Genomic DNA, 25,493 nt, shown 5'->3' on the forward strand with positions numbered 1-25,493 from the left:
AAGAGGAATAGCTGAAAAATTGGTCTGATCCTGGAGGAGGCAAGAAAGGAACTGAAAAGTGAGCTAAACAAATCATATGACTGCCTGTTCTGGACAGTAGATGGAGACAACCCCTAGCTGTATACCTCCCTCCCTCATACTAAATGAGAATTATTAATTTAGTCACAATATGAGCTAGACCAGGGCCATGTGCTTCATTGAGACCACTCCAAAGCATAAAACTAGAGAAAAGCTTTAAGAAAATCTTGAGTACAACTACAGTTTTCTTAAACAGCCCAGAAGAAAAATGATTCTTTTTATATGGATTTTATTAAAAACACAAATGTCAGGGCTATAAAGAGAAAAAGTAATACTCAGCATTTTATCCTATCTAAATATTGCACAAGATCACCAGACAAAAGCAGCTCTTTCGCGTAACATACGGACACCAAATCGCTGCCATTCTCGTTGATATATCCAGAGCTCCTGTGTTGTATCCAGGCAGGCTAGAACAGCACCCCCTTTCCATGCTATCAAACGAGGATCCATGTCCTACGATTAATGCAAAGGAAAAGAATGAGCAAGGTAAATGGTGTAAACTAAACCCCACAAATCCACTTACATTTGCTTTAAGAATGTTAATGTTTTTAACTGAGGCTACTGTGAGACGTTGTGCTCAGTGCTTAAAATCTTTACAATCCCAAATCAGCACAAAAGATACAATTTACTTTTGTAGCAAAAGAAGAATCGCTTTGTTGCTGCTGTTCTTAATGAATTTTAGGCAGAAGGGGATGGCCTTTAGTTTATTAGTCAAGCCCCTTGCACAAAAGAACCAATGCATGTTCTTCGCTATATACTACACTATTGGAATATACAAATAACATTCTGTACTGGCCAATACAATTAACTGAAATTTATAATTAACTAGAAGAGGATATGAGCTGCTGTAGCAAGTGTATTAACATAGACAGAGGAGGTGGCTACACCCACCTTTGATTCTAGCTCCACCCACCACTTCAGTCATGTGGCCCCTGACAGAAAAGAAAATGTTTCCCAACCCTGACCTAAAAGTATGCCTAGATTCATACACAAGTACCTTTGGTCTTGTAATAACTTCTACGTTTTCAACAACTCTCCTGAAAGAAGGAGGCATTTTGTTGAGAATTCTGTGCTGAAGGAACTCTTGGGCTTTGTGGAACATCAGACCACCTCCTACAACCAGGATAGAACTGTACATTTTCTTTTTGGTATCGTCAGATGCTGAGAAATCAAAATCAAAATAAGTTTTATGTAAACTGTGAAGAATGAATTGAAACAATACAGAATTAGCCGTTAACATTAAAACAGATTGAACCAGGTAACTAAAGAAGAAATGGATGAGAGCGAGAGTAGATTAGTTCCTGCAAACTTATGAATCCTCCTTGTACTAGAATCTATCTTGGCCCAAAGTATTACTGTTAATAAGTATATATAGTTTTCTTACCACAGCAATCAATACTGTGCAAGATTGCTTTGTCAAGGCCTAACGCTTTCCCTTCAAACTGAGATACAGCAGTTTTCCTGGACATGTGAGCTGTAAGGGGTTCTTCAGACTCATTTCCACCCATAATGCAGTCACCATGCGAAGTGCCGATCTCGACTTCTGGAGGATAGAGATTTTCAGCAACGCTTGCAGATTGGCCACGCAGATCCCCCTCAAATCCACTAGGCTTGGAAATCGACTTCCTGTCGGCTGTTGCTTTTGCGGACTTTAAAAAGCAAAACAGGGCAGGTTATCAATTGAAAAGCTCCAATTTTGTTAGATGCAAAACACATTCCACTGCATCTGCCAAAATAGGTGTGAGGATTGTTGCAGCTAAAAACAGTCCCACATATCACACCTGACACTAAGGGACTGGGCGGCGAGTAAAACCACACTGCTACTTCTGGCCTTTCGCCATATTATTTTCATATTCTTTGGCACAAACACCATATGCTCCCTTACCCAAGTCTTCCATTTCCAATGGCTCAGCACATTCCATACACAGTATACCATCATAGCGACCTTTGTGGAAGCAACTGCATGTGCCACCCAAACTATAGCCACCTGTAGGATCAGAGTGGTAGCTGAAGAAATACCACTGAAGTTTTGCTTTTATTATTTTGTAAAAAGCTTTTACATAACTAAGGTAATGACAATAAAATCAAGCATACCGGGTCATTTCATATCATGATCCATTTTTTCTAACCTCATGTCATCCAATTTTCTTAATATTTTGTACACTTGTTGAATAGTTTAAATCTAAAAGTTTAATTTTTTTATCACATCCTCTTTTTGAGTCATGATAGTTGGAAATTTTAAAAAATTGACAATTTTGGCCATGTCTGACTACACAAAAACTGTAAAAGCTCAGTCCAGAATTAAGATATTTCAAAACTAAAAAATACCAATCTCTTCAGAACATTGTGGGCTTTAATATGATATGTCACATGATGGGCTTACTTTACATTTCAAAGTTAGGTTACAAAATTTTAAATTTTAAAAAGCGATTCAAAAAATTAATTTGATTTAAAATTTCCAAAGAAATTGTATTATTAAATATTTCTAAGATCTACCTGCAAAATTTCATCTTGTGATCTCAATGGGATCACATTTTTAACTAAATTATTTTGTAGATACATGTCTGCCTTATTGGGTTGTACTTAGGATAAATGGGTCTTCCTGGAGTAAAACATAACAGAACAAACAAGACTTCAAACTAGAATATCAGTTACTTCAGGCATTGCTTTAGAAAGTTATTCAATTAAAATGTATCTGAAATGCTAGTCAGGCTTTTCTTTTAAAAATGTGTTCCCAAGCAGAGTGATAGCTTGCTGTTACACGATGGAATGCTTTGAAAGGATTCTTGTTAGTACTTCTTGTTAGTATGCACACACACACACACACACACACACACACACACACACACACACTATGTCTGCCTTCAGACATAACCCTAAAGCAAAGATTAACTTTATAAAAGTCTAAACAAAAAATTCCTTCCAGTAGCACCTTAAAGACCAACTAAGTTAGTTCTAGGTATGAGCTTTCGTGTGCATGTGGTTAAGACAGAGAAACCAGTTGGAGAACACTTCAATCTCCCAGGACATTCTATACAAGATCTCAAAGAAGCTGTTCTATTACAAAGGAATTTCAGAAATAGACTGGAAAGAGAAGCTGCTGAATTGCAACTTATTACCAAACTTAAAACCATGGAGAGACCTGGTCTGAACAAAGACATTAGATTCTTATCTCATTATACATGACAAAGCCATTTTTCACCTTCTCACCCCTTGCTTTTTCCTGCAAGACCTATTGCAGTCGTTAAGAGTCGTCAACAGGCTCATCACAGCTATCTGCCAATCACCCATTCCCACCACCCTTCTGAGTAATACCCCTCCCCACCTTCTCACTATATAGAAGGGTCTGGTGACTTCTGTTTCAGTGTATCTGAAGAAGTGTGCATGCACACGAAAGCTCATACCTAGAACTAACTTAGTTGGTCTTTAAGGTGCTACTGGAAGGAATTTTTTGTTTTGACTATGGCAGACCAACACGGCTACCTATCTGTTTATAAAAGTCTGTCAGCCTTGAGCTCACTTGCTCTCATCCAGAATGACTATGAAAACATCAGAAACTGCTACTTCTGTTTTAAATGAACTGCTGTTTTGCATGCTGTCCAAACCCAAAAATTAGTTAAATTAGTTAAATTTTAACTATGCTTAGCTGGAACAAGCCAGCTTTATAAACTGTGGTTTGAAGTTGGCTTCCTACAATTAACTATAGCTGAGATTAACCACCGCTCATCCAGGTTCAAATGACAAAGCAAGCTGCTGTTGTTCTAAAATGAAAGCAAAAGCTTCTGAACTCCTCTTTGCAGCCATGCCAGAGGTCTAAATGAACCCTTTATTATTATTATTATTATTATTATTATTATTATTATTATTATTATTATTTTATATTTTATATACCACCCTTCAACCAATGATCACATGGCGGTTTACAACATTAGCATGAACCTTCTAGCTATTCTCCAAGAGGAAGGCTTTAATTAAGTATAATTAGATCTGTGCAGAAAAGTCTCCTAGGAAGAGAAAACAAGGAAAAAGACACACAACACACCTGCTCCTGCTTACTTTGTGTAGCTAAGAGATAATGTTCATCATGCGGATCCTCAGGATCACCTTGTGATCGTTGCTGCAAAGATGTCATTTTCTGCCCCACAATTCCAAAGGTTGCTGGATAAAATAATGCCATCGGAGCCTAATCATTAGAGGTGGGGAAGAGCTTAAAATTATCTTTACCAATTCATAAATGCTTGCTTGCACTTGCTTTCTAACAGAGCAATCAGTTTCAGAAGCAGATAAAACATCTTGGGTGGTATCTAATGCACTTGTTCTGTTAGCAGAAGGATTTTTGCTTGCACAATGGAACTCTCCCCCTCTCACACCCTGCCCAAATCTGCTCTGGAAGGCTAGAGGAACAACTAGAACAGATTTAGGGGGTGTGCAGGGGGGGGGGGAGAAGTTATATTGTACAAACTTAAATCCTTCTGCTGATGTAACAAGCTACTTAGAGCTGCATAGGGTACAGCCTCGTGTTCCAAACGATATGATACCTGTCAGCAGCATGTGTAGATAGAAACATACCGGTATATTAAGTTTATTTAATTCAACATTTAAGCATTTGAGCTAGTTACCCCACATCTGTATTTGCTGTGTATCTCCTGAATATCATAGCACTCAATGAGACTAGAAGAAGAGAAACATGCAGATTGAGCTGCTGAAAACTAATTAACACCCCACTATTTTTCATTGGGGCTGGGACGCGGGTGGCGCTGTGGGTTAAACCACAGATCCTAGGACTTGCCGATCAGAAGGTCAGCGGTTCGAATCCCTGCGACGGGGTGAACTCCCGTTGCTCGGTCCCTGCTGCTGCCAACTTAGCAGTTCGAAAGGACGTCAAAGTGCAAGTAGATAAATAGGTACCACTCTGGCGGGAAAGTAAACAGTGTTTCCGTGTGCTGCTCTGCTTCACCAGAAGCAGCTTAGTCATGCTGGCCACATAACCCGGAAGCTGTACGCCGGCTCCCTCGGCCAATAAAGCGAGGTGAGCGCCGCAACCTCAGAGTTGGTCACGACTGGACCTAATGATCAGGGGTCCCTTTACCTTTACCTTTATTTTTCATTGACTTCTGCACTTAAGTCCGCATCTACATCCCAGGGCATGTCTATCATAGGGCAGGATGCAACTAAGTTGTGTACACAGAATGCGGTCTGCATTCTTGCATTCTTCTACCCGTGTCCTGCTAAATCTACCCTGGAGGGTTAGGAGAACCAAAATAACAGGTTTGGGGAGCACAGAGGGGGGTGAGAGGAGGGAAAAGTCTCTTTCCACCTTATGTGCATGTATACCCCACCCAGTCTTTACCTGTAACTTTTCATCTCCCAAGCGCAACTGATACAGCAAAGCTGGAGAATCTGGGTGACGGACTTGAAACTCATGATCTTTCAGTCCAGATAAATCCTGATAAAAATACATAGAAAAAGGTATTAATGCTTTAATGAACTTTCAAATCTTTCAAACTACACTGAGAAGAGATCAGCCATACATGAGAATTTTCAGTTTTCTCTCCACTGTTGGTAACTTCATAACCTCTATTACCATTAATTATACAGCTAAAAATCTGTAAGGTCGCACTAGTTTGTGACCAAACATGAGCCTGGGAAACAGCAAATCAGAAGTGTGGAGCTCCTTATCTAGGTCTTTGAACTTACCTGGTCTAAATGGCAAAATGTTTCTTTTAAGTGCTGCAGGAGAAGGCAATCTGTCTTTTTAGCTAGTTGGCAGTCTCGGTAAGGGAACCCAGCTCGCTGCATAAGCCAATAAAAGCATCTTGACACATCAGAACCTCCATATGCAAGGCATAACCTAAAAAAAAGCAGCAGCAGCCATTAGAAGACTTGCTTCTTTTCACCTGAATGTTACTGCCACTTTATAATAATTACCTGGTGTTACGGTGCGAAACACCGTCTTCGACACAGCAGACACTTGTCTTCTGATCCCCCACATCGACGACGCATGCACTACCTAAACCACTTCCAAAAGTAGCACAGACAGATTCCTGATGGACCACTATGCCTGAAAACAAAATGGCAGGAATACTGTTATATACACTGCTTTGCTACCCTATTCAGAAACATTACTCATATGCGCCCCACTACTGAACACTTCCCATAACATGCCCTCTTTTATATATATAAAACTCTGGGAAGTGTTTTAAACAAAAGAGAGGAAGAAATGTGTTTATTGCTACCCATGCGTTTCATAAATAGATCAACATGTCACCATGATAATATTTTCCAGCTTCCCTGTTTTAATATTTTTTAAAATCAGTGTTTCATGTCTCTGCATCTCCCAACCAACTCCAGTCTTTTAGACAGTGAGCTGAAAATTGCTATTTGGAGCAGGACTCATCTGCCCAATGCAGTTGTTGGCAGGAGGCAGCTGGGAGTGACTGTAGCAGAGGCTCTGGATCTCAGTAGTGTTACATCCAGTTGGGGCCTCTCCTATAGTGGAAACTAGATGACAATACCTCTGTAAGATACATAAGTAGATTAGATGGTTTTGACTCAGCAAACACAACTTTGTATTGACCAAACACTGAAGTAATTTCTTTAAAATTTGGCCATAGAGTTGCACATTACTAATTTCATGATATATGTTGCCAAAGACTGAACTATTTATTCACCTGGATGAGACATGGGTGGCAGTAAGAGCAAAAAAATATTCTGGAAGTTTCATGATTCCAACTTAGAAACAAAAGGTACCTTCAAAACTCTTGCACTAAGCAGCTGACCACAGATGTTGCTTTATTACCTGAGAATCCCATCTTCATTAGGATCATATTTACTATTTCTTTCACATGCTGCTTGTTATAGATGTCTGGTATTAGCAAAATACACCGGTAATACTGAAAGAGAAAAGAACAAACTAGGATTCATTTTCCGGTCTGCTGGTCTTCATACAGTGGAACGGGTTCATGCCATGAGCTATCTAAATAATTTCAATTATTGAAGGAAGAGAAAATATTGGTTAAGAGTTAGGGCCAATTACATCATTGAAATGTTTTAATCCAGGGCATGGGGAAATCTAACAGCTTGGCTGTGAGGTGCCAAATTTCCTCCTGGATGTTGAACCAATTCTTGTAATGCAGTAGGGCTAACTGCAGGATTTTCATACTCTCTGGAGAATACCAGAGTCTACATTCTCCCTTGAACAACCCACAAGGGAGGCCACAAAGTGGTGAGGATGTGGCCTGCACACACAGGTACTAACTAGCACAAGACCTTCCATCTGCACAACAGGACATCCTCTCCCTCTCCTGAAGCCAACCACAACCATTTGCTATAAATCTTAATAGGGAGGGAACCAGAATTCCTCTGGCTTTTCTTTAGTTTTGATACTCAGGCTTATATTTTGCATTTTACAAGCAGGTTTAATTTGGGGTCATTTGTTCTTCTACTGTTATTATCTGATTTGTTAGCTTCCTTTGTGAAATCAGGCGGGGCAGAAGTATTTTCAAAAATAAAGGAATTAATTATAAACAACTAGAGCTCACTTGGTAGGGAACTTCAAGGTGAACACCACAGTTATAAACTAAACACCTCCTTAACAGGGCCTTCTTGGTGGTTGCTCCCCATTTGTGGAATGCCCTCTCCTATGAGGTGTGTTGCTCTCTCTCACTAACTTTTAGGAGCAATTTAACAACATTCCTGTTTACCCAGGTACTTGATGGCTGAAAGACCTGTCCTTGAAAACCCTGAAATCAATTGTTTTGAGGGTAGGCAATTATTTTTAGGAGTTTTTAACTGTTTTCATTCTATTGTTTCAGTATTGATATGTTTGCCACCATGGGCTCCTTTAGAGAAAGGCCGGGATATTAATGAATTAATTAAACTCTTATTCTAAAGGTTTTTAAACAGAGTAGTGCATTAGATGATCCCATGGGAAGTATACATGGAAGAAGGTGCTACTAAGGAATGTAGGACCTAGACTGCCAAAGGCTTCAACTGTCAAACCCTTTTGCAGCAACAATGATGAAACGTTGACAGTCATTGTCATGAACAGATGAAGTCTGCCATAGCTCACCTTCAAATCCTTCAGAGGTATTTCTAAATACTTCTGTATCGCATGCGACCATATAACTTCAAGATCAGCTAGGACTGCAGTAAGGGAACCGCTTGGCCCTGAGTGAAGGTTCAACTGCCCTCGATGAACAGGCCAATGAACATTGTAACAGTCCATAGGGTTAACATATAATGCCTGAAAAGAAGAATTGACTATATTTATCTCTTTCAAAGTTTAATTGTGAACACTTGGAATTTCTGTACATTTGCTAGTCAGTAACACTTCGAAACAAAAAAGCATTCCAAAGCAAACTGAAACATACAACACGGTTCAGCCTTTAGTGGTAACAGAAAACTAGCAATTTTTTTAAAAAAAAGACAAAAACTTTTATTTATGCCATTTTAAGCTTTTATACACACACCATACAATATCCACCACTTATCACTTTTCTAAGACTTCTCAGTCCATCTCTCGGTGGCATTCTAGGGAAATCTTGATCTGCTGCATATCCTGATATTCTACCCATTATCATCTCAAGTCTTCCTTTTTTGATCTTATCTGCTGCCTCATAATAAAGTCTGAGGTCTGGAAAGGCAAAGCCCCCTCTTTCTCTTACATCTGTCAGATTTTTATATTTAATTCAGGGGTGTTTCCTCCTGCCAAATGAAGTTTGTCACATCTTTCTTCGACTGTTTGAAACAGTTTGGGCTATTTATCACCGGGCAATGTTTAAAATAAAGAGATCATCTTGGGCAAAACATTCATTGCGACTACGGATATTCTTCCTCACAAAGAATGGTTCATTCTAGTCCATTTTTCTAGACTTTTTAAAATTTCATTCCAGATTTTAACATCGTTATCCTGGAAAAGGTTTAAGTTCTTAGCGGATATCCATATCCCCAAATATTTAACCTCCCCGCCCCACCCCCACCCCGGTGATAGTCTCAAGTTTATCTTTTGCCTCCGTGTCTAGACTTTTTACTATCAATTTCCCTCCTTATTTATACAGAATCCTGCTAAGTTGCCAAATTTTGTTATAGTTTCTATTATCATTTGGACGCTTACTATCAGATTTTCCAACGTCAATACAATGTTGTCTGCAAAGGCTTTCACTTTGTACGCTCCCTGCCCCACCTTAATTCCTGTTGTTTCATCAATTTTTGTATTTCTCTAGTCAACACTTCTAACACTAGGATAAATAACAGTGACAACATAGGGGATCCTTGCCTTCTCCCTTTTTTAATGCTGCATTTTTCTGTAACATTACCATTTATTATTAAGCTCGCCCATTGCTCTGCATAAACTGCATTTTTCCCATTGGAAAATGCTGTTCCGAATGCCATATTCTCTTTTGCTGCTGTTCTTAAAATAAGACCATCATAAACACTGCATTTTGCCACACTGCCCTTGATGGCCTGTGCTCCAGAACCCATATTACAGCAGCAGTGAATGGAAAAGGCAGCTGCCTTGCATAGTCTTCAGTTCTATTTTCCCTGCATGAGTGGAGTGTCAACAGTTTTAGGTTGGCATGGCCGGTTTGGCCACACTGCAGGGGGCTGTAGAACGGAGAGCAACAGGTGCAGGGGGACTGAATTTTAGGGTTGCACAGGGGGCTGCTGAAATTTGAGAGCCCCAAGTCTGCCACTGGTGTCAATAGTAGAGGGGTGGCGAAGGAATCCTGACAGAGATATTTTTCTTACCAGTTTAAAACACTAAAAATTCAATTGAAGACTGTTATAAAAACAGCTGGGACGCGGGTAGCGCTGTGGGTAAAACCTCAGCGCCTAGGACTTGCCGATCGTCAGGTCGGTGGTTCGAATCCCCACGGCGGGGTGCGCTCCCGTTGCTCAGTCCCAGCGCCTGCCAACCTAGCAGTTCGAAAGCACCCCGGGGTGCAAGTAGATAAATAGGGACCGCTTACTAGCGGGAAGGTAAACGGCATTTCCGTGTGCTGCGCTGGCTCGCCAGATGCAGCTTGTCACGCTGGCCACATGACCCGAAGTGTCTCCGGACAGCGCTGGCCCCCGGCCTCTTAAGCGAGATGAGCGTGCAACCCCAGAGTCAGACACGACTGGCCCGTACGGGCAGGGGTACCTTTACCTTTTTATAAAAACAGCTTAAAAGTTAATATTTGATAGGTTACATATGAAAACGTATTACTGTGTTCCCATCTGCATTCACTAATTTGGTTTCTTTCTCTCAGGCTTGTAAACAGCCACTTGCTTTGTGAGCATTAGGAATATCCTCAAGGCAACCAAGCAGGGATTTCTGTGTGAACTGCAAGATGATTGCTTCTTCTTTTTCAAACTTCAGGAGATCCATGTGCCACAAACAACTAATGTAAAAACTGTGTTTTTCCCAAATACATTTTTTTAAAAATACTTATGGTTGCTGAACTGTACATGAGATACAGGAGGAGAATTACTTTTAATGAAATGAGGCAAGGTGTTCCTACCTCTTCTCCAATGACATATTCGGGATGATGGGAAGTGTTTGTCCATTTTGTTCCAGAGCTATGATCTAAAATAGCAGGTCTCATCTGCCTATTGTAAGATCGGGCCTGAAATGGAAATTTGAAACAAGGAATGGGGGGGGGGGGGAATGGTCACACTTAAAATTAACTATTTTTCAAAGTATCTTAAGAGCACAAACATGTGTAGTCATATGCTATATGAGTTGCTCAAAATTTATCGTAATTTATATCCCTCTGTTGAACTGCTATCCCTCTATTGAACTATTATACGACAAAAAATAAATTTCCAGAGGGAACACGGGAGATTGCCTTAGACAAGGCTAAGTCAGCAACAAGGTCAGCAACAAGGGCCTCGGTCTTTCACATCAGCTGCTTAGCTGGTCTTGTTTAAATTTCAGATTCCACAGATTGAACTTGAGATCCTCTGAATGTCAAGCCCAGGGCTATGGTCCATTCCTGCCTTTAAACTACAGTGGTACCTCTGGTTACGTGCTTAATTCATTCCGGAGGTCCGTTCTTAACCTGAAACTGTTCTTAACCTGAAGCACCACTTTAGCTAACGGGGCCTCCCGCTGCTGCCGTGCCACTGCCACACGATTTCTGTTCTCATCCTGAAGCAAAGTTCTTAACCCAAGGTATTATTTCTGCGTTAGAGGAGTCTGTAACCTGAAGCGTATGTAACCCGAGGTACCACTGCATTTTGAAGACTGGGGTAGTGTTCAAGTAAGGATTAGTCATAGTAGATCAAGTGAAATTAATGGACCTAACTTAGTTATGATCATTGATTTCAATGAGCCTACTCTGACTAAAACATAGTTGAATACTATCCTAGATTTATTAGTGCTGCTACAAGGCTTTTCACTGCTTTTACACCCCTCAAAAAGCAATTTCTATCAATCAGTTTATAAATGAGATACCTGATCAGGTGACACTGGTATACGTCTGGCACCATTTGACATCTTTTTGGACCATATTGCTTGGTCAACCATTTTAAGACCATTCTGTCTTTGTTCAGTACTTTCAGGTTTCTAAATAAAAGCAAACAATAACAATAAGTATCTGTCCTCTAAACACAGAAGTGGGTCTTTTGACTTTCTTAATAAAATTATTTTCAAAATGCTTTTGCAAATATTTTAAAACTCATGTAAAATATCAAGGCACAATACATTCAATAAAACCTAAAACACCCTAAAAATATAAAATAATCATTAAAATAGCTCTCTAACCAATAAAATGTAAGCAGCTGCATAAGCACATTGACATTCTCTCCCTCTGCCCCAAAAAGAAAGCTCAGAATCAAGCATAGTCCTTTGCAAAACTGCTATGATTTTCTTTATATTGTCCATGGACTTTGCATTTTTAGAGACCACAAATGTTTGAGGAGCAGAGTAAGCTAATGCATTTCCCATTCAGATCCACAAAACAATACCTTTCCCACTCCTTGTTTAAAAAGTCTTTTTTTAAAAATCTGCTGGCTCACTCATTTCGACAATGTTTTCATTTTTCTTTACTTTTCCTTTGACTGTGATTTCATGATAGCCACCATTGTCAGAAGCAGGTGATTTATCAATTAAGCCAGAAAAACTATACTTGCTACACTACTCTGCAGAAAATGCCTGTGTAAATTAAAGAACTGCTGGTGACCTTTGAATAAAAATAGATACCTATATATATAATATTACATTGTACATTCAATTTTTTGTGTGCCAAACTGATATCTACATAAAAGAGAGTCCTGTGTGATGTGGTCCTCAGTGCTTGGTGCAAAAATCTGTCCCTCTTAAATCTTGTGCCATTTATAGCAAGTTTAATGCCATAGCCTGCATTAATTCCCATATGTAGCTGCTATAGATGATGCAAGACAAACGCATGTTATTACAGAGGCAAGCTGTTATCGTGCAACCCAAAGAAGTAAGGATGACTAGGAAAATTTAGCACACCAAAAAAAAATGTAGTTCAAATGAAACAGTTCAATTTAACATAATACTCAAATTCCAAGACTTACATTGAGTCCTTCCCTTAGAAGCCAACTGTCTTTGTATGTGGGTTGCCCTTGCTGCTTGTGCCTTCTTGCAATGACGTGAGGAATGCCAATAGGAAGTGTGTCTGTAGCTCTTCCAATCCTTAAAGTCATTGAGCCAGGATGTATCACAACAATGAAGTTGCTCTGTATTTGCTAAAAATAGTAAAATAGATAAACAAACAGGAACAGGAACCAGCCAAGCACAGTACTCGGTAGGTGCCCAAACATACAGTCTATGCCTCATTTTGAAAATCTGTATCTTTTTACACTTTGAGCTGCCATCAGCAAAATATAGCTATTAAGTTCTGTAACACTGCTTTCCCCTCCCACAATGGACATTTACGTAAGCTTTTTTGCACATCTGGAATAGTGTTTTAGATGGACAATTGCTGTACAGTAGAACCTCAGTTTGCGAACGTGATCTGTGGGGGAGGCATGTTTGCGACCCGCAGCTCTGCGTCTGCGCCCACGCGGGTCGCAATTCCGCGCTTCTGTGCATGCGTGAGCATCGAAAAACGGAAGTAACCCATTCCAGTACTTCCGGGTTCGATGCGGTGCGTAACCCAAAAACGCGGAACCTGAAGCGTCTGTAACCCGAGGTACCACTGTATTTGAAAAACTGACAGAAAGGGTGCATGCCTTGAGTGGCACATCTGATGCAGACAATTTTATCAAAATATGTAATATGGAAATGCTAATATCATTTAGACATTCAGAGAACCCAAGGCTTGAACTCATTGCAACATGTAATGATGCAAAGCATGTCAGCCTCGTGCAACCTGTTTTCTGATAGGAGGAACACAGTATGAATGCTCTATGCATTAAATGATATTCCAGATCTCATTTGCAAACAACAAGAAGGCAAACAGTCAACATCAGTAGACAGCATCAATAGTGAGCACCATCCATTATAGGAGAAGGCACTATTATATTGCTATTAGAAACTATTATGAAACTCTTTTCATAGGATGCTATAGGGCAGTGTTCCCCAACCCCTGGGCTGCGGACCGGTGCCGGTCCGTGGATCAATTGGCACCGGGCCGCCCGAGGAACTTCAAATCATTTTACTGTGGTGGGCGGCCGAGGCGCAGTGCAATGTGCCCTCTCAAGCCCGCCCATTGTGTGACAATAGTGAATGAAAATTCGCTATTGTTACACTGATGCTCCTCGTGTCCAATCAGGGAGCGGGTCCTCCCGCTTCCTGATTGGCCGAAAGGCAAACCTCACGCCACTGGCCGAGGAGGAGGACTGAGGACTCGAGGTCGGAGACGCGGGGACTGAAGAGAAGCTGCCGTGAACGGAGGGGGGGGGGGACTCAGCTCAAAACAAGCGGGCCACAGAAAAATTATCAAACATTTACTGGTCCGCGGCGATAAAAAGGTTGGGTGGCGCTGCTATAGGGGATATGTTCCTGCTGCGTGAAATTCATGTTAAATGCCCCTACACACTGAAACAGCATTAGCTTGCCCTAGGGGAAGGTACTTCACTTCTATAGCATTTTCATTACCAGCTCAAGGTTTTTCACACATCCTTGCTAAGGTGGCAATACAGCTGGCATATAAGTGAAGTGCTTTACAAATAAAATTAAAGATCAGTGAGTAAACTGCTGCTTGGAAATACTGTATAGGTGCAAAATGAGATCTGCAATATCATTTAATACATAGAGCATTCATACTGTGTTCCGCCTATCAGAAAAGAGGATGCACGAGGCTGACATGCTTTGCGTTGTTCCATGTTGCAATGAGTTCAAGTCATTAAAATAAAAGGCAAATGCAAGTATCCCATCGTGGGACACCTCTCTGAAGGGGCGCAGCCCAGGGAAAGCTTCACCACTCGACTCCACCGGCCCTATGAAATCGGGCCTAGGCTGTTCCGCGGGGATCTCGCTGGGCAGAGGCTATTGCGAGCCAGGACGGAGGCGCAGAAGCCCCGTCCAGAGCGCCGTGCTTCCCAGGCCTCGCCGCCGCCAGAGCCGAGAGCGACCGCCCGAGGGCCACGGGAGTAGCCTCTCCGCCTAAGCCGGGGCTCACCTCCTGCAGGGACTCCGGCACGGCGGCAGGCACGATGGGCCTCTTGGCGCCGCGCTGCTCCTTCTCCTTGTCGCGCTCCTTGTCCTTCCCATTCTCCGCCGCCGCCGCTTCCCCTTTCTCCGCCTGGGTCATCCCCGACCCCGACCGGCTTCCTCCGCGGGTCGCTCGAGTGAGGCAGCGGAAGGCTCCGGGGAGGCGGAGGCCGCTTCTTCTCCGCCCCGAAAAGGCTGCGACGAGGAAGCTGGCGCCCGACCCCTTCCTCCGCCTCCAGCCACCCGGCGGCGGGTGTGGCGCAGAGACAAGGCCCAGGCGGAAGTGAGCGGCCGCCGCAAGACGGCCTGAGTCGCGTTTTAGTGCTTCAGCTGAGCTTCCCGATATGTACTAACTTCTTCCCCTCCTGCCTTGCTGTGTTTTTTTATAGGCGAGGCATGGGCGTAGCCAGTGGGGTGCATCGCCCCCCATCAAGTAAATAAATAAAAATACTTAATTGACCTATTGCATCGCAGATAAATCGATTCTGCCTCCCCCTCCCCAAATAAATCAATCCTGTCTAGGTCCCTGTGGCAAGGGGAATGGCAAAGGCACTCAGGGAGAGCAAGTGGGATTATCCCTAGGCACCTAGAAAGCTGTCATACTTCACACTAGCCACCAGGGCCGGTCCAAGATGTTTGGGCGCCTGAGGTGGACTCCAAAATGGTGCTCCTCATCCCGCCAGGGAAGGTTTATGTTAAGGATAAGGGGGCGGGGGGCGCTGTGGGTTACACCACAGAGCCTAGGATTTGCCGATCAGAAGGTTGGCGGTTTGAATCCTCGCGACGGGGTCAGCTCCCATTGCTCGGTCCCTGCTCCTGCCAACCTAGCAGTTCAAAAGAACGTCAAAGTGCAAGTACTACTCTGGCGGGAAGGTAAACGGCGTTTCCGTGCGCTGCTCTGGTTCATGAGAAGTGGCTTAGTCATGCTGGCCACATGTACGCCAGCTTCCTTGGCCAATAAAGTGAGGTGAGCGGCGCAACCCCAGAGTCGGTCACGACTAGAGCTAATGGTCAGGGGTCCCTTTACCTTTACTTAAGGGGGCGAGGGAGAAAGAGCGACACTGGCATCTGCCACCCTGTGGATCCTGCTGCCTGAAGCAGTCACCTCATGGGTTGGCCAGCCCTGGCAGCGACCCATCTACTGTAGTACCTACGGTTGCAAACAGGATCTGTTCTGGAGCTCCGGTCGCATCCCGAGGAATTTGCAACCGGAGGTGCCGCTTTTGCGCATGGTGCGGTTTAGTGCTTCTGCACATGCACGCATGTAGAGTGCTGCGCATGGTGTTTAGAGTGCTTCTGCGCATGCACGCAGGACAAACCCCAGAAAAATACTTCCAGGTTTGCCACACACATATCCCGAAGGATACATAACCACAGGTGAACGCAAGTAGAGGTACCACTGTAGTTCAGTATTGGCTACAACAGCCTTCTCCACCCAACCTCTGGTACCCCCCATATGCTCTGAACTACTATGGCACTGCTGGTTGGGGCTGGTGGGAGTGGGATTCAAAAGAAAGGACACTAGGCTGGGAAAAGGCTAGCAACTTCCCCAGACAGGAATCTAGTCCAGCCCCTCCTGGAGATACCAGGGATTGAATATGGTATAACAAATGAGGTGCTCTACTGCTAAGCTATGGACTTCCACAAGTGATATTTTCTATGGCACTGGAAATTACTTGAAGATTAACTATATATCATATGAAAGAATAAAAATTTAAATCAATTATTAAATTCCACCATAAGCTCTATAAATTTCAGTTAAAGACAGTAGCGATGGAGCAAATCACAACTAGTTTAGGGGCTGCACAATCCAGCGAGGATGAGTTATTGCCATTCATAAGTAGTGGTTTCACAGGAAATGCTGTTTTTAGATATGCGTGGGGTGTGAATCTGATTCTACCCTTTTCCTCAATTCATGTATTCTGAAGTCAACCTTTAAAAAAATGTTTTGTCATAGGCATGATTTGTGAACCTTTAGAACAGTTTTTTTAAAAGAAAATTATTCCAACCCAGTCTTTTGCAAAGCTATATTTATTTCTTATAACTTTACAGCTACAACAAAATTTTCACAAACTATACAAAAAGGCTTAAAACAGACATTAAACAGGTGCATTTAATTTAATAGAACTGCATTTCAGTTACACTGGATCCTGGACGTCGGAATTCCCAGCACAACTTCATTGTTCTGCTAATCCACAGAGCAGTGAATCATTTAGACACACACACACAACACTCAGACCCATTTGGTCCATCTGCCAGGAGGTCATTTCAGTGTTGCAAATGTATGTCCAGTTGTCTGCCTCTCAAAAGAGGCATTTACCTAAGAAGAAGAAAATACTGATTAGTTTTCTGGCTATGTTGCGATTGCATACATTCCATACATTACAAACAATGAAATTTGCACCAGGAGCTTATGAGGTCATCACATTTGTTTTTCTTCAGGCGGCAAACTCCACCAAACCTGACAAAACTGCTTTTGAACCCAGAAAAATGTTGAACATGGTTTGTCATGTAGTAGTCAAAGAAAAGAAAAGAAATCTAAAATCGCATTAGATTTACTTGAGTCTTAAGTAGCTTTTAAAATCGTGGCTATTAAACAAAGTATGATACATTTACAGTAAGATATCAATACAAGTATATTTCTTTTAAGTAAACATTATTTAACACAAAGCATAAAACATAATCATCCTCAATATACAAAGAATTTCTGTACAGTATAACGATGGATTCTAATGACCGATTCTAATTGCAGAGATTTTTTACTGAAGTAGCTGGCTCTCTACAAATAAGTTTCTGTTGGAGCTGGACCAAAAATTGACATGTGCTGAAGTTCAGTGTGGAAGCTGTGACCATGGAAATCCAAAGTAAGTGATGTTTAATGTGCTAAAAAAGAACAATAACAGCCAGGAAGGAGAGTTTGTCATTGTCCTGGTAATGTGCTTCAGCATATTCTTAGGATGCAGAAAGGTCACTCATTATCAGAGTGCTGTTCCTTATGTAACAAAAAACAAAAACAAAAAACAAAACAAAACAAAAAAGGTACCATTCACACTTCTAGGTTTGCAGAAGTGCAAAAAACTTAGATTTTTTTTTTAAATAAATTAGAAAATAGCCCAATGAGGGCTGAACATAGTTGCCACAGATCAAATGACGTCTATGGGGGAAATAAATGAAAAGCCAAGGGGGAACAGAAGGCAGAGAAGAGCATAGCTACCAAGAAGCCTGATCAGGAGCAATTCACAATGCAACATTTTGTTGCAGGTCCCACTTGTATAGTACTGCTGCTCAGTTTATATCCCCTTGATATATTATGCAGCTCCTTATCTCTCAACCTCTCTTACTGAAATCCACTAAGTATTCAAAATATTAGAACACTATAGGTCTGGACACAGCGCAAATCTAACAACACTACTCTGAAGTAAGTTCTATATAATTCAATGGGGCTTGCTCCCAGGTAAATGGGATTAAAATTACATCCCAAACCAAGTACAGTACTAAAAAAAGGGGAACACTGGTTTTTCCCTTCGCAGATCTTTGCCTAATGTCAAAGCATGTAGAGCAGACACCTTTCCTTTCTGAATAGTGGGCAGGAGGAGGAACAGGGCAAAATCTAAAGCTCACCCATCTGCCCTATATGCACTTAAAACTATAAAATTATTTAGTTTTGCAGCCACCAATTACTAGATTTTTCCTCTGATTTTGCAAAAGAAAAAATCGTGTTCCTAAGCCAAACTAAAGTTCATTTTTTAATTCAGAATCCAAAAAACGACAGCTCATAGGTTACCTTCCTCATCCACCTCCAGCCATTGGTGGAGGACTTGGACCTCCTCCAAAGTGGTTTATTCGACCCATTCTACGACGAGGAATCCCTGGAGGCCTAAAACAAACAAAAGCAAAATGTGAAGAGAAAACACCTGGCAAGAAATCCTATCAGAGAAGCACCTTCAGATGTAGCAGATTATGGGTTTCTAAGATTGGTAAAATAAGTTTTCCTTTCTTAGGCTCCCCAAAATGCAAGATTCCTTATCAACAGATGAGATACCTTTATACCAGAGCTTTCCAAACTTTTCATGCTGGTGACACACTTTTTAGACATGCATCATTTCATGAGACAGTAATTCAGTTTTACTAGCAAACCAGAGGTTAAACCAGTCCTTTTTTTTTTCTTTAAAAATGTTTAGGGGTACTCTCATTTTGACTCAATAAAATCACCATTTTATAGTTCAAATCGGGGAAAATAAATACAGTAAATGGACAAAAGTACGAAGATTCACAAAATGTCTCCCTAGAAAAAAATGCACTGGGTTAAACTAACCCCTTTCCAGCCCTTGGACGAGAGCAGGGAGCATTCACATGGCACACCTACACATGGCAACCGACACACTAACGTGTTGTGACACCCAGTTTTCAAAGCTTTGCTTTATACCTTTATAATGTGAGGCATCTTTACAAGGATGACCAGCTAAGCTTGAAGTAAATGCAGCATCTCTCATTCTGAACTAAATTTGGAAGATTTTAATAACTGAAGTTAGGGTGGGGCTCACATATGGTCTCTACATGTAGTTTTGCATACAGTTGGGCTATGCACAGACCTTCAGCATAAAGCAAGGCCTGACACAAGTGGGCCTCATATCATATGATCCTCTGTGATGATGGCTATCTGGTGACAGCTTACTTGTAAATGGATTTTCAGGCTCAAACTCACAATAGGGATTCTACTTGAGCTCCCTCACCTTGCTCCTGTTCTTCACCATGTGCAAGATTGAAATACTAGGGATGTGTGTGAATCAGGCCTAAATATCTTATGTTTCCATATAATCTGTCACATATTGTTTGCTCATAAATTTTTGTTTCTTTCAGTAAAACACACACATAACAACCTGACTTTTTAATAAGATAGTAGTATTTTGTGTACCATCTAAATCGACTGCCTGTTTGGTTAGGCTGATGGGATATGGGAATCCAAAAACAACGGGAGTGCAGCAAGTTTCCCACCCTAAATTAAAATGAAAAAGCAGTACCCCCTTCCATCATCGTATCTTGAAGAGGAGGTAGATGTGTAGCCTCTCCTTGTCAAGTCTGGGTGAATAATGCTCTGGAAACTGAAATGACAAAAGATTCCCATTAATCCAGTGCCACAAATAACAGGGTTGAGCAGCAGGGTTAAGCAGTTCAGTAGTAGTATTAAGTTTAAATGAACAGCAAAATTGCCTTTCTACAATTTTTTTTCTATCTTTACTTCTGAAGAGAATATATATATCTCTGAAGAGATATATATATCTTCTGAAGAGAGTATCTATCTATCTATCTATCTATCTATCTATCTATCTATCTATCTATCTATCTCTCCCGGTCCAACATTTGTCAATTGAATGGAAGACTGACAAAATCTAAACTTGAGTCAGGACTTATTTTAAATAGCCTTTATGAGACATCAAAATATTATCAGGGTGTCCCCAAAAGCCTAGAATGCTGGTTTCCTTTTTTCAGATGTCACAAACATCTCATGTTATTAAGTTTCCTGTGCATTGATCAATTTAATTTTAATCAATCATTTCTTTTTATTTCTTGCTTTGTGGAGTATTGTCATCTCACGACTCTAAAAGAAGGGACGACCTAAAGGATTTATTATCAGATGCATGCTGCTCTTCACAATGAGAGATTTAAATCTAGGTCTATTTTACTGAAGGAAAGCTTTGCTTGGTGTTCAATTGACTGTTAATTGCATCCTATAATCTAATCTATCTATCTATCTATCTATCTATCTATCTATCTATCTATCGACACTGCCATAAGACTAGTCCCAGATGGTTCTGAAGTTGCACAATTTAAGATTAGATTAAGAGAACAATTCTACTTACAACATAACTACGAAGTCTGCTATTCCCCAAAAGAAGTCAGTTATAAATGACAAGCTCCATGGAGCCCGACTCCGGCTATCCAACACTTGACCTGTAAATAATAATAATAATAATAATAATAATAATAAATATCATCTCAAAATAACAATGTACACATCATTATTGGGACACAGGTGGCGCTGTGGGTTAAAGCCTCAGCACCTAGGACTTGCCGATCGAAAGGTCGGCGGTTCGAATCCCTGCGGCGGGGTGCGCTCCCGCTGCTCGGTCCCAGCGCCTGCCAACCTAGCAGTTCGAAAGCACCTCCGGGTGCAAGTAGATAAATAGGGACCGCTTACCAGCGGGAAGGTAAACGGCGTTTCCGTGTGCGGCTCTGGCTCGCCAGAGCAGCGATGTCACGCTGGCCACGTGACCCGGAAGTGTCTCCGGACAGCGCTGGCCCCTGGCCTCTTGAGTGAGATGGGCGCACAACCCCAGAGTCTGTCAAGACTGGCCCGTATGGGCAGGGGTACCTTTACCTTTACCTTTACACATCATTATGAAGAAGAAAGCAGTATTATTCACAAAAAATGGTATTTTAGAAGTTAAAACACAAATCAGTATTATTTCCCTTTAATGATGTGGCATGGGGACTTACTGTTTGAAAAATATAAAGCCTGGGAACCTGGCCAAGGAATGTACTTTACCAGTTGTTATATGCTTCCCTAACATAATTTACTACAGGAGTGGAGAATCTGTGGTCCTCCAGATGTTGCTATACTGTGACTCCCATCATCTCTAATGACTAGTCAGGGGTTGCTGACAGTTAAGAGACCAACACAACTCGGAGCATTTCCCATCCCTGGTTTACTGGAAGTAACATTTCACTTGACATAAAAATAGTCACTTAAAATAGTTGTAACTGGAGATATGGGCCCAACTGCAAATTTCTGTTTGTTCAAATCTAAGTTTACTCGTCCATTCTGCAACACAAGTTAATGTGTAACAAATCAAGTGGAAACATCTCCCCCCCCACACACCTAACAATGCTAGTTTCTTGCATCATAGTTGCTATGTTTCCAATGTTCAACCCATCTGGAGCAACAACCATCAGTACAGTACTGTACTAGCAAATCCTTCCACCTAAAAGCTCTCTTATAGCTTAGTCCTATATATTTAAGAAGTTATGTACGGGTCAGAAAATCTTACTCCTAAAAATGAACACAGCATAGCAGCCCTAGCTTCTGTACTCCTGCACATTTTTGTTACTACAAACTGCAGACAAGATACACTAGTTCTCCAGCTGAAACTGCAATCAATGCTTAATTTTTAAAATTCTTCTAGTGCTAAACCCAGTCTTGTACTTAACAACAGGTGACCAGGAATTTCAAGCAACCCAGTAAGAAGGCTGGTGGAGGAGGGACAGATTGCTCCATCATTTCCACCGTCAGCCTACTTGGATAGCACAGAAAAAGAAAAATACCTTCCTTCACAACCAGAGTGAAAACTCAGTAAACCAGGGTGGGGAAATATGATCCCACCTCTCCACCAGCAGTTCCCTTGATAGAAATGTTTTGTTTGTTTTTAATCAGACTGCTAAAAGACTATAAGCTTACATTTCAGTGCTGTCTGTGAAAGAAGGAAAATGCAAACTAGCAAGAACTACTGCAGGCTTATTAATGCCCTAATAATAAAAAAGGTATTTTAATTATTAGGCTTTTTATCATTGTTATTAGATTTCTCCCATTCCCCAAAAGCACTAATCAAACCACAATTACCTGCTAGTGTCAGCACTGAGAACGCAAATCAATGACCATTTAAGTCAAGTATATTATTCTTTAAGAACGTATAGAGTTGAGTTCTAATTTGCTGAGCAATAGTCAAGGTTCAGAGAACCAACGCACATTAGGTAGATCAACTGAATAGTTACTCTGAAATGCTATTTATACAGCTTAATCCTATGCTTACTTCAACAGAGTTCAACAGAGTTTAAGATTATCACCTACTGCTAACATGAAGCAGAGGAGCCAAAAGTAATTCCACCCCAAATTTGTAAATTAAGGCATATAAACAATTTCTTTCTTCTGGGGTGACAGTCCAAATTAGGAGGCAGAAGAATGGTTTGAGATGGCAAACCAAGCAATTAAAAATATGAATCGAAATCTAGTTAAAACTGCATTGGCCGTGAGCCAGAATTTATCAGAAGAGGTATGTACTGGGTTGACACCTGCAATGATAATCATATTCCTGTTTCCAACCTTATAGGTGATTTACAGACCAAGGCAATTCTTTGTGCATCTGAATAATGACTTCGAGGTGCCCACAAGGCGATTTAATTATCCCGCTTTTGAAAAATAAAACAGGCTTTTAATCCGCACGAAGCCATTCGCCCGGGTTCTTTCGGAGTTACCCTTTGAAAAGCAACTTCAAGCCCTGTCATACGAACATGACAACCCTTTCAGTGCATCTTTTCACAGACAGGAACAGCAGGACTTATGTAAGTTTATTCAGCAACTATGAAAACACTACTGGCAGCCTTCCGGATCTACCAGGTTGCATAAAGCGTGATCTTGCGTAGGGGCCTCGATCTACACCACCTCCACCTCCACTGCTTCCAATACAAAAGGAGCAGAAAAAGAGAGGATCAGGCATAAATTTTCCTCTGCCCCATGGGCGTAGCCGGGGGGGGCAGCTGCCTCCCTAAATCAAGAAAATAAATAAAAATACTTAACTAACCAATTGCGCTGCAGATAACTCTGTTCTACCCTCCCCAACATAAAGGCTGCCCCCCTAAAATAAATCATGGCTATCCCCATGCTCTGCCCCACTCCCACCCCATAATAAAGGTTCCCTCCCCACCGCGGAATCTCTGCCCCTCACCGTTCGAAATATAAACCATGGCTTCGCCCCACCGTCCCGGATCCGAACGCTCAGAGGTCTCTCTCTCTCTCTCTCTCCCCTGCTCCAGCCCCGCCCCTCCTCTGTCACCCAGGAAGTCCGAGCTGGGAAGACGCCATAGGCCGAGCGATCATGGGATGGGCCGTTGCGTCACCACTTTGCCTCCCTTAAGCAGCCGCAGCTGCCGCAGCCGCTCCTTCCGCCCTTGGCCTGCCAGTTCGGCGGCTCTGACAGCATACTCGCCTCATTTAGACCACAGAGATAGGAAAATGGTAGAGCAGCGCGCCCTGCGCTCCTCGGTGGGCGGGAAACAGAAATAAAGAGAAACTCGCCGGCTTTGATATGCCATAGTACACGACTGGAGATTGATGGGGTGTGTTTGTGTGCCAGATTCAATATGAGAAGCTGAGCAGTGTGTGGGGAGTTCATAGAAGTCTGGCCAAAATGGCACCTAAGGACTGCAACCTGGGTAGCCTGCACATGAGAAGCTGGAACCAGAAAAAAACAAGCTTCCAGGTGTTAAGGGGTTACACTGGAGCATTCTTGGTGCATTGTCTTTAGGGTTCTGTAAGCTAGAAAGAACTAATAAGCATAACCATGGAGGAAAACGCAAGAGCGAAAGGATGAAAAGTGTAGAAGTCTGAGCAAAAGCAATTATATGATTTCATGCCAATAGAGGAGATCATTTGTGTTGGATAGGCTGGCCCCCCAAGAAGAATACAGGCCCGGGGTGTGTGTTGAGCCCAGGGAACTCCCCGCTACAGTGTGCAACAATTGTGCCTCCCCACTCTGGCTTGGAGCGGCTAGGAGCTTGTCTACACACTCCCTGGACCACTCCTCTGCTGCTCTGGGTGGCTGGGTGTGGCATGCAGGCTCCTCTGCAAGGGCACAAGGGACACAGGAATGCCAATATTTGTCCTTGCCAAAGAGCACAAGGGACAGGGGGCACTTATACAGCTCCCTGCCAAGGGCACAAGGGAGTTTAAATACACCTCTGGTGGCAATATCCCTTCCACATAATTTCCGAAAGACCTCCTACTCTTCTTTTTCTCTCAGATCAGTGCCAGTATCTGTAGCTCACCATTTGAAACATAGGGCATTGTTGTGTTTGCCTCCCAGGTCTTTTCTCTTGCCTTTCTCCTTCTCCCCAACCTCATAGGACCTCTTCCTCAGCACAGAAGAAAGCTCCAGCTGAAGAGGGATTACAGTACTGGCTGAGCGCAGATAATAGACTGCCTCACAACTGTTGCCATGCCAACAGCATGTAATAATACGTTGAAGCTTAAGCTGTGTACTTCCATCCGGATCCTCTGGGACCTCCAAATAAGTGTGTATAAAACTGCTGTCTTGTAGGTACATATAATAGTGAGTCAGACACCATTGGTCCATCTCTCTCAGTATTGTCCACACTGACCGGCAGTGGAGATCCAGGAAGGCAGGGTTCTTTCTCTGCCCTACCTGGAGATGGAATCCAGGATGTTCCGTGGGCAATTAAAAAGCGCCATTTGCCACAGTACTTGTTCATCACTCAGGGGTCTTTGTACTCAGTGGCCTGAACACCAGGAGCAGATCTGCAAGCCTAATACTATGCTGATTTAGACATGTCCTAACATAGAATCATAGAATGGTAGAGTAGGAAGGGACCCTGAGAGACATCTAGTCTAACCCCTTCTAATGCAGGAATCTCATGTAGATCATACATGACAGATGGCCATCCAACCTCTGCTTAAAATTCTCCAGGGAAGGAGAATCTCTCATGGGAGTCTGTTCCACTGTCAAACAGCTCTTACTGTCAGAAAGTTATTCCTGATGTTTAATTGAAACCTCCTTTCTTGTAACTTTAATCCCTTGGTTTAAGTCCTAGCCTCCAGAGCAGGAGAAAACAAGCTTGCTCCATCTTCCATGTGACAGCCCTTTTGATATTTGAAAATGGCTATCATACATTCTCTCAGTCTTCTCTTTTCCAGGCTAAACATACTCAACTCCCTCATCTGTTCCTCATAAGGCTTGGTTTCCAGACCCTTGATCATCTTGGTCCTCCTTCTCTGTATACGTCCCAGCTTGTCAGT

At 42.1% G+C, this 25,493-nt stretch overlaps 2 protein-coding genes across 3 annotated transcripts; both read right to left on the minus strand.

The window, feature by feature from the left end:
• Positions 1 to 290: 290 nt before the first annotated feature.
• On the minus strand, positions 291 to 15,164 carry ACTR8 (actin related protein 8). The gene is made up of 13 exons (XM_083727035.1): positions 14,655 to 15,164; positions 12,607 to 12,777; positions 11,519 to 11,629; positions 10,584 to 10,688; positions 8,150 to 8,323; positions 6,878 to 6,971; positions 6,007 to 6,139; positions 5,776 to 5,929; positions 5,429 to 5,524; positions 4,121 to 4,261; positions 1,463 to 1,727; positions 1,076 to 1,239; positions 291 to 531 (listed from the first exon to the last, which is right to left on the minus strand). Exons 1-13 carry the CDS (start codon positions 14,784 to 14,786, stop codon positions 388 to 390), a joined length of 1,884 nt encoding a protein of 627 aa, XP_083583161.1. The 5' UTR covers positions 14,787 to 15,164; the 3' UTR covers positions 291 to 387.
• Positions 15,165 to 16,699: 1,535 nt separating this feature from the next.
• Positions 16,700 to 24,627, minus strand: SELENOK (selenoprotein K). Of its 2 annotated transcripts, none has more exons than XM_083727091.1 (5): positions 24,506 to 24,627; positions 20,548 to 20,638; positions 19,708 to 19,788; positions 18,471 to 18,563; positions 16,700 to 17,006 (listed from the first exon to the last, which is right to left on the minus strand). In XM_083727091.1, exons 1-4 carry the CDS (start codon positions 24,579 to 24,581, stop codon positions 18,476 to 18,478), a joined length of 336 nt encoding a protein of 111 aa, XP_083583217.1. In that variant the 5' UTR covers positions 24,582 to 24,627; the 3' UTR covers positions 16,700 to 17,006; positions 18,471 to 18,475. The 2 variants fall into 2 exon arrangements, with proteins under 2 accessions (XP_083583217.1, XP_083583218.1); XM_083727092.1 differs by lacking the exon at positions 24,506 to 24,627 and adding an exon at positions 23,407 to 23,573.
• Positions 24,628 to 25,493: the final 866 nt, after the last annotated feature.

This window comes from Podarcis gaigeae (assembly GCF_964106915.1).
Source record: "Podarcis gaigeae genome assembly, chromosome: 2".
In the NCBI taxonomy this organism is placed as follows: domain Eukaryota; kingdom Metazoa; phylum Chordata; class Lepidosauria; order Squamata; family Lacertidae; genus Podarcis; species Podarcis gaigeae.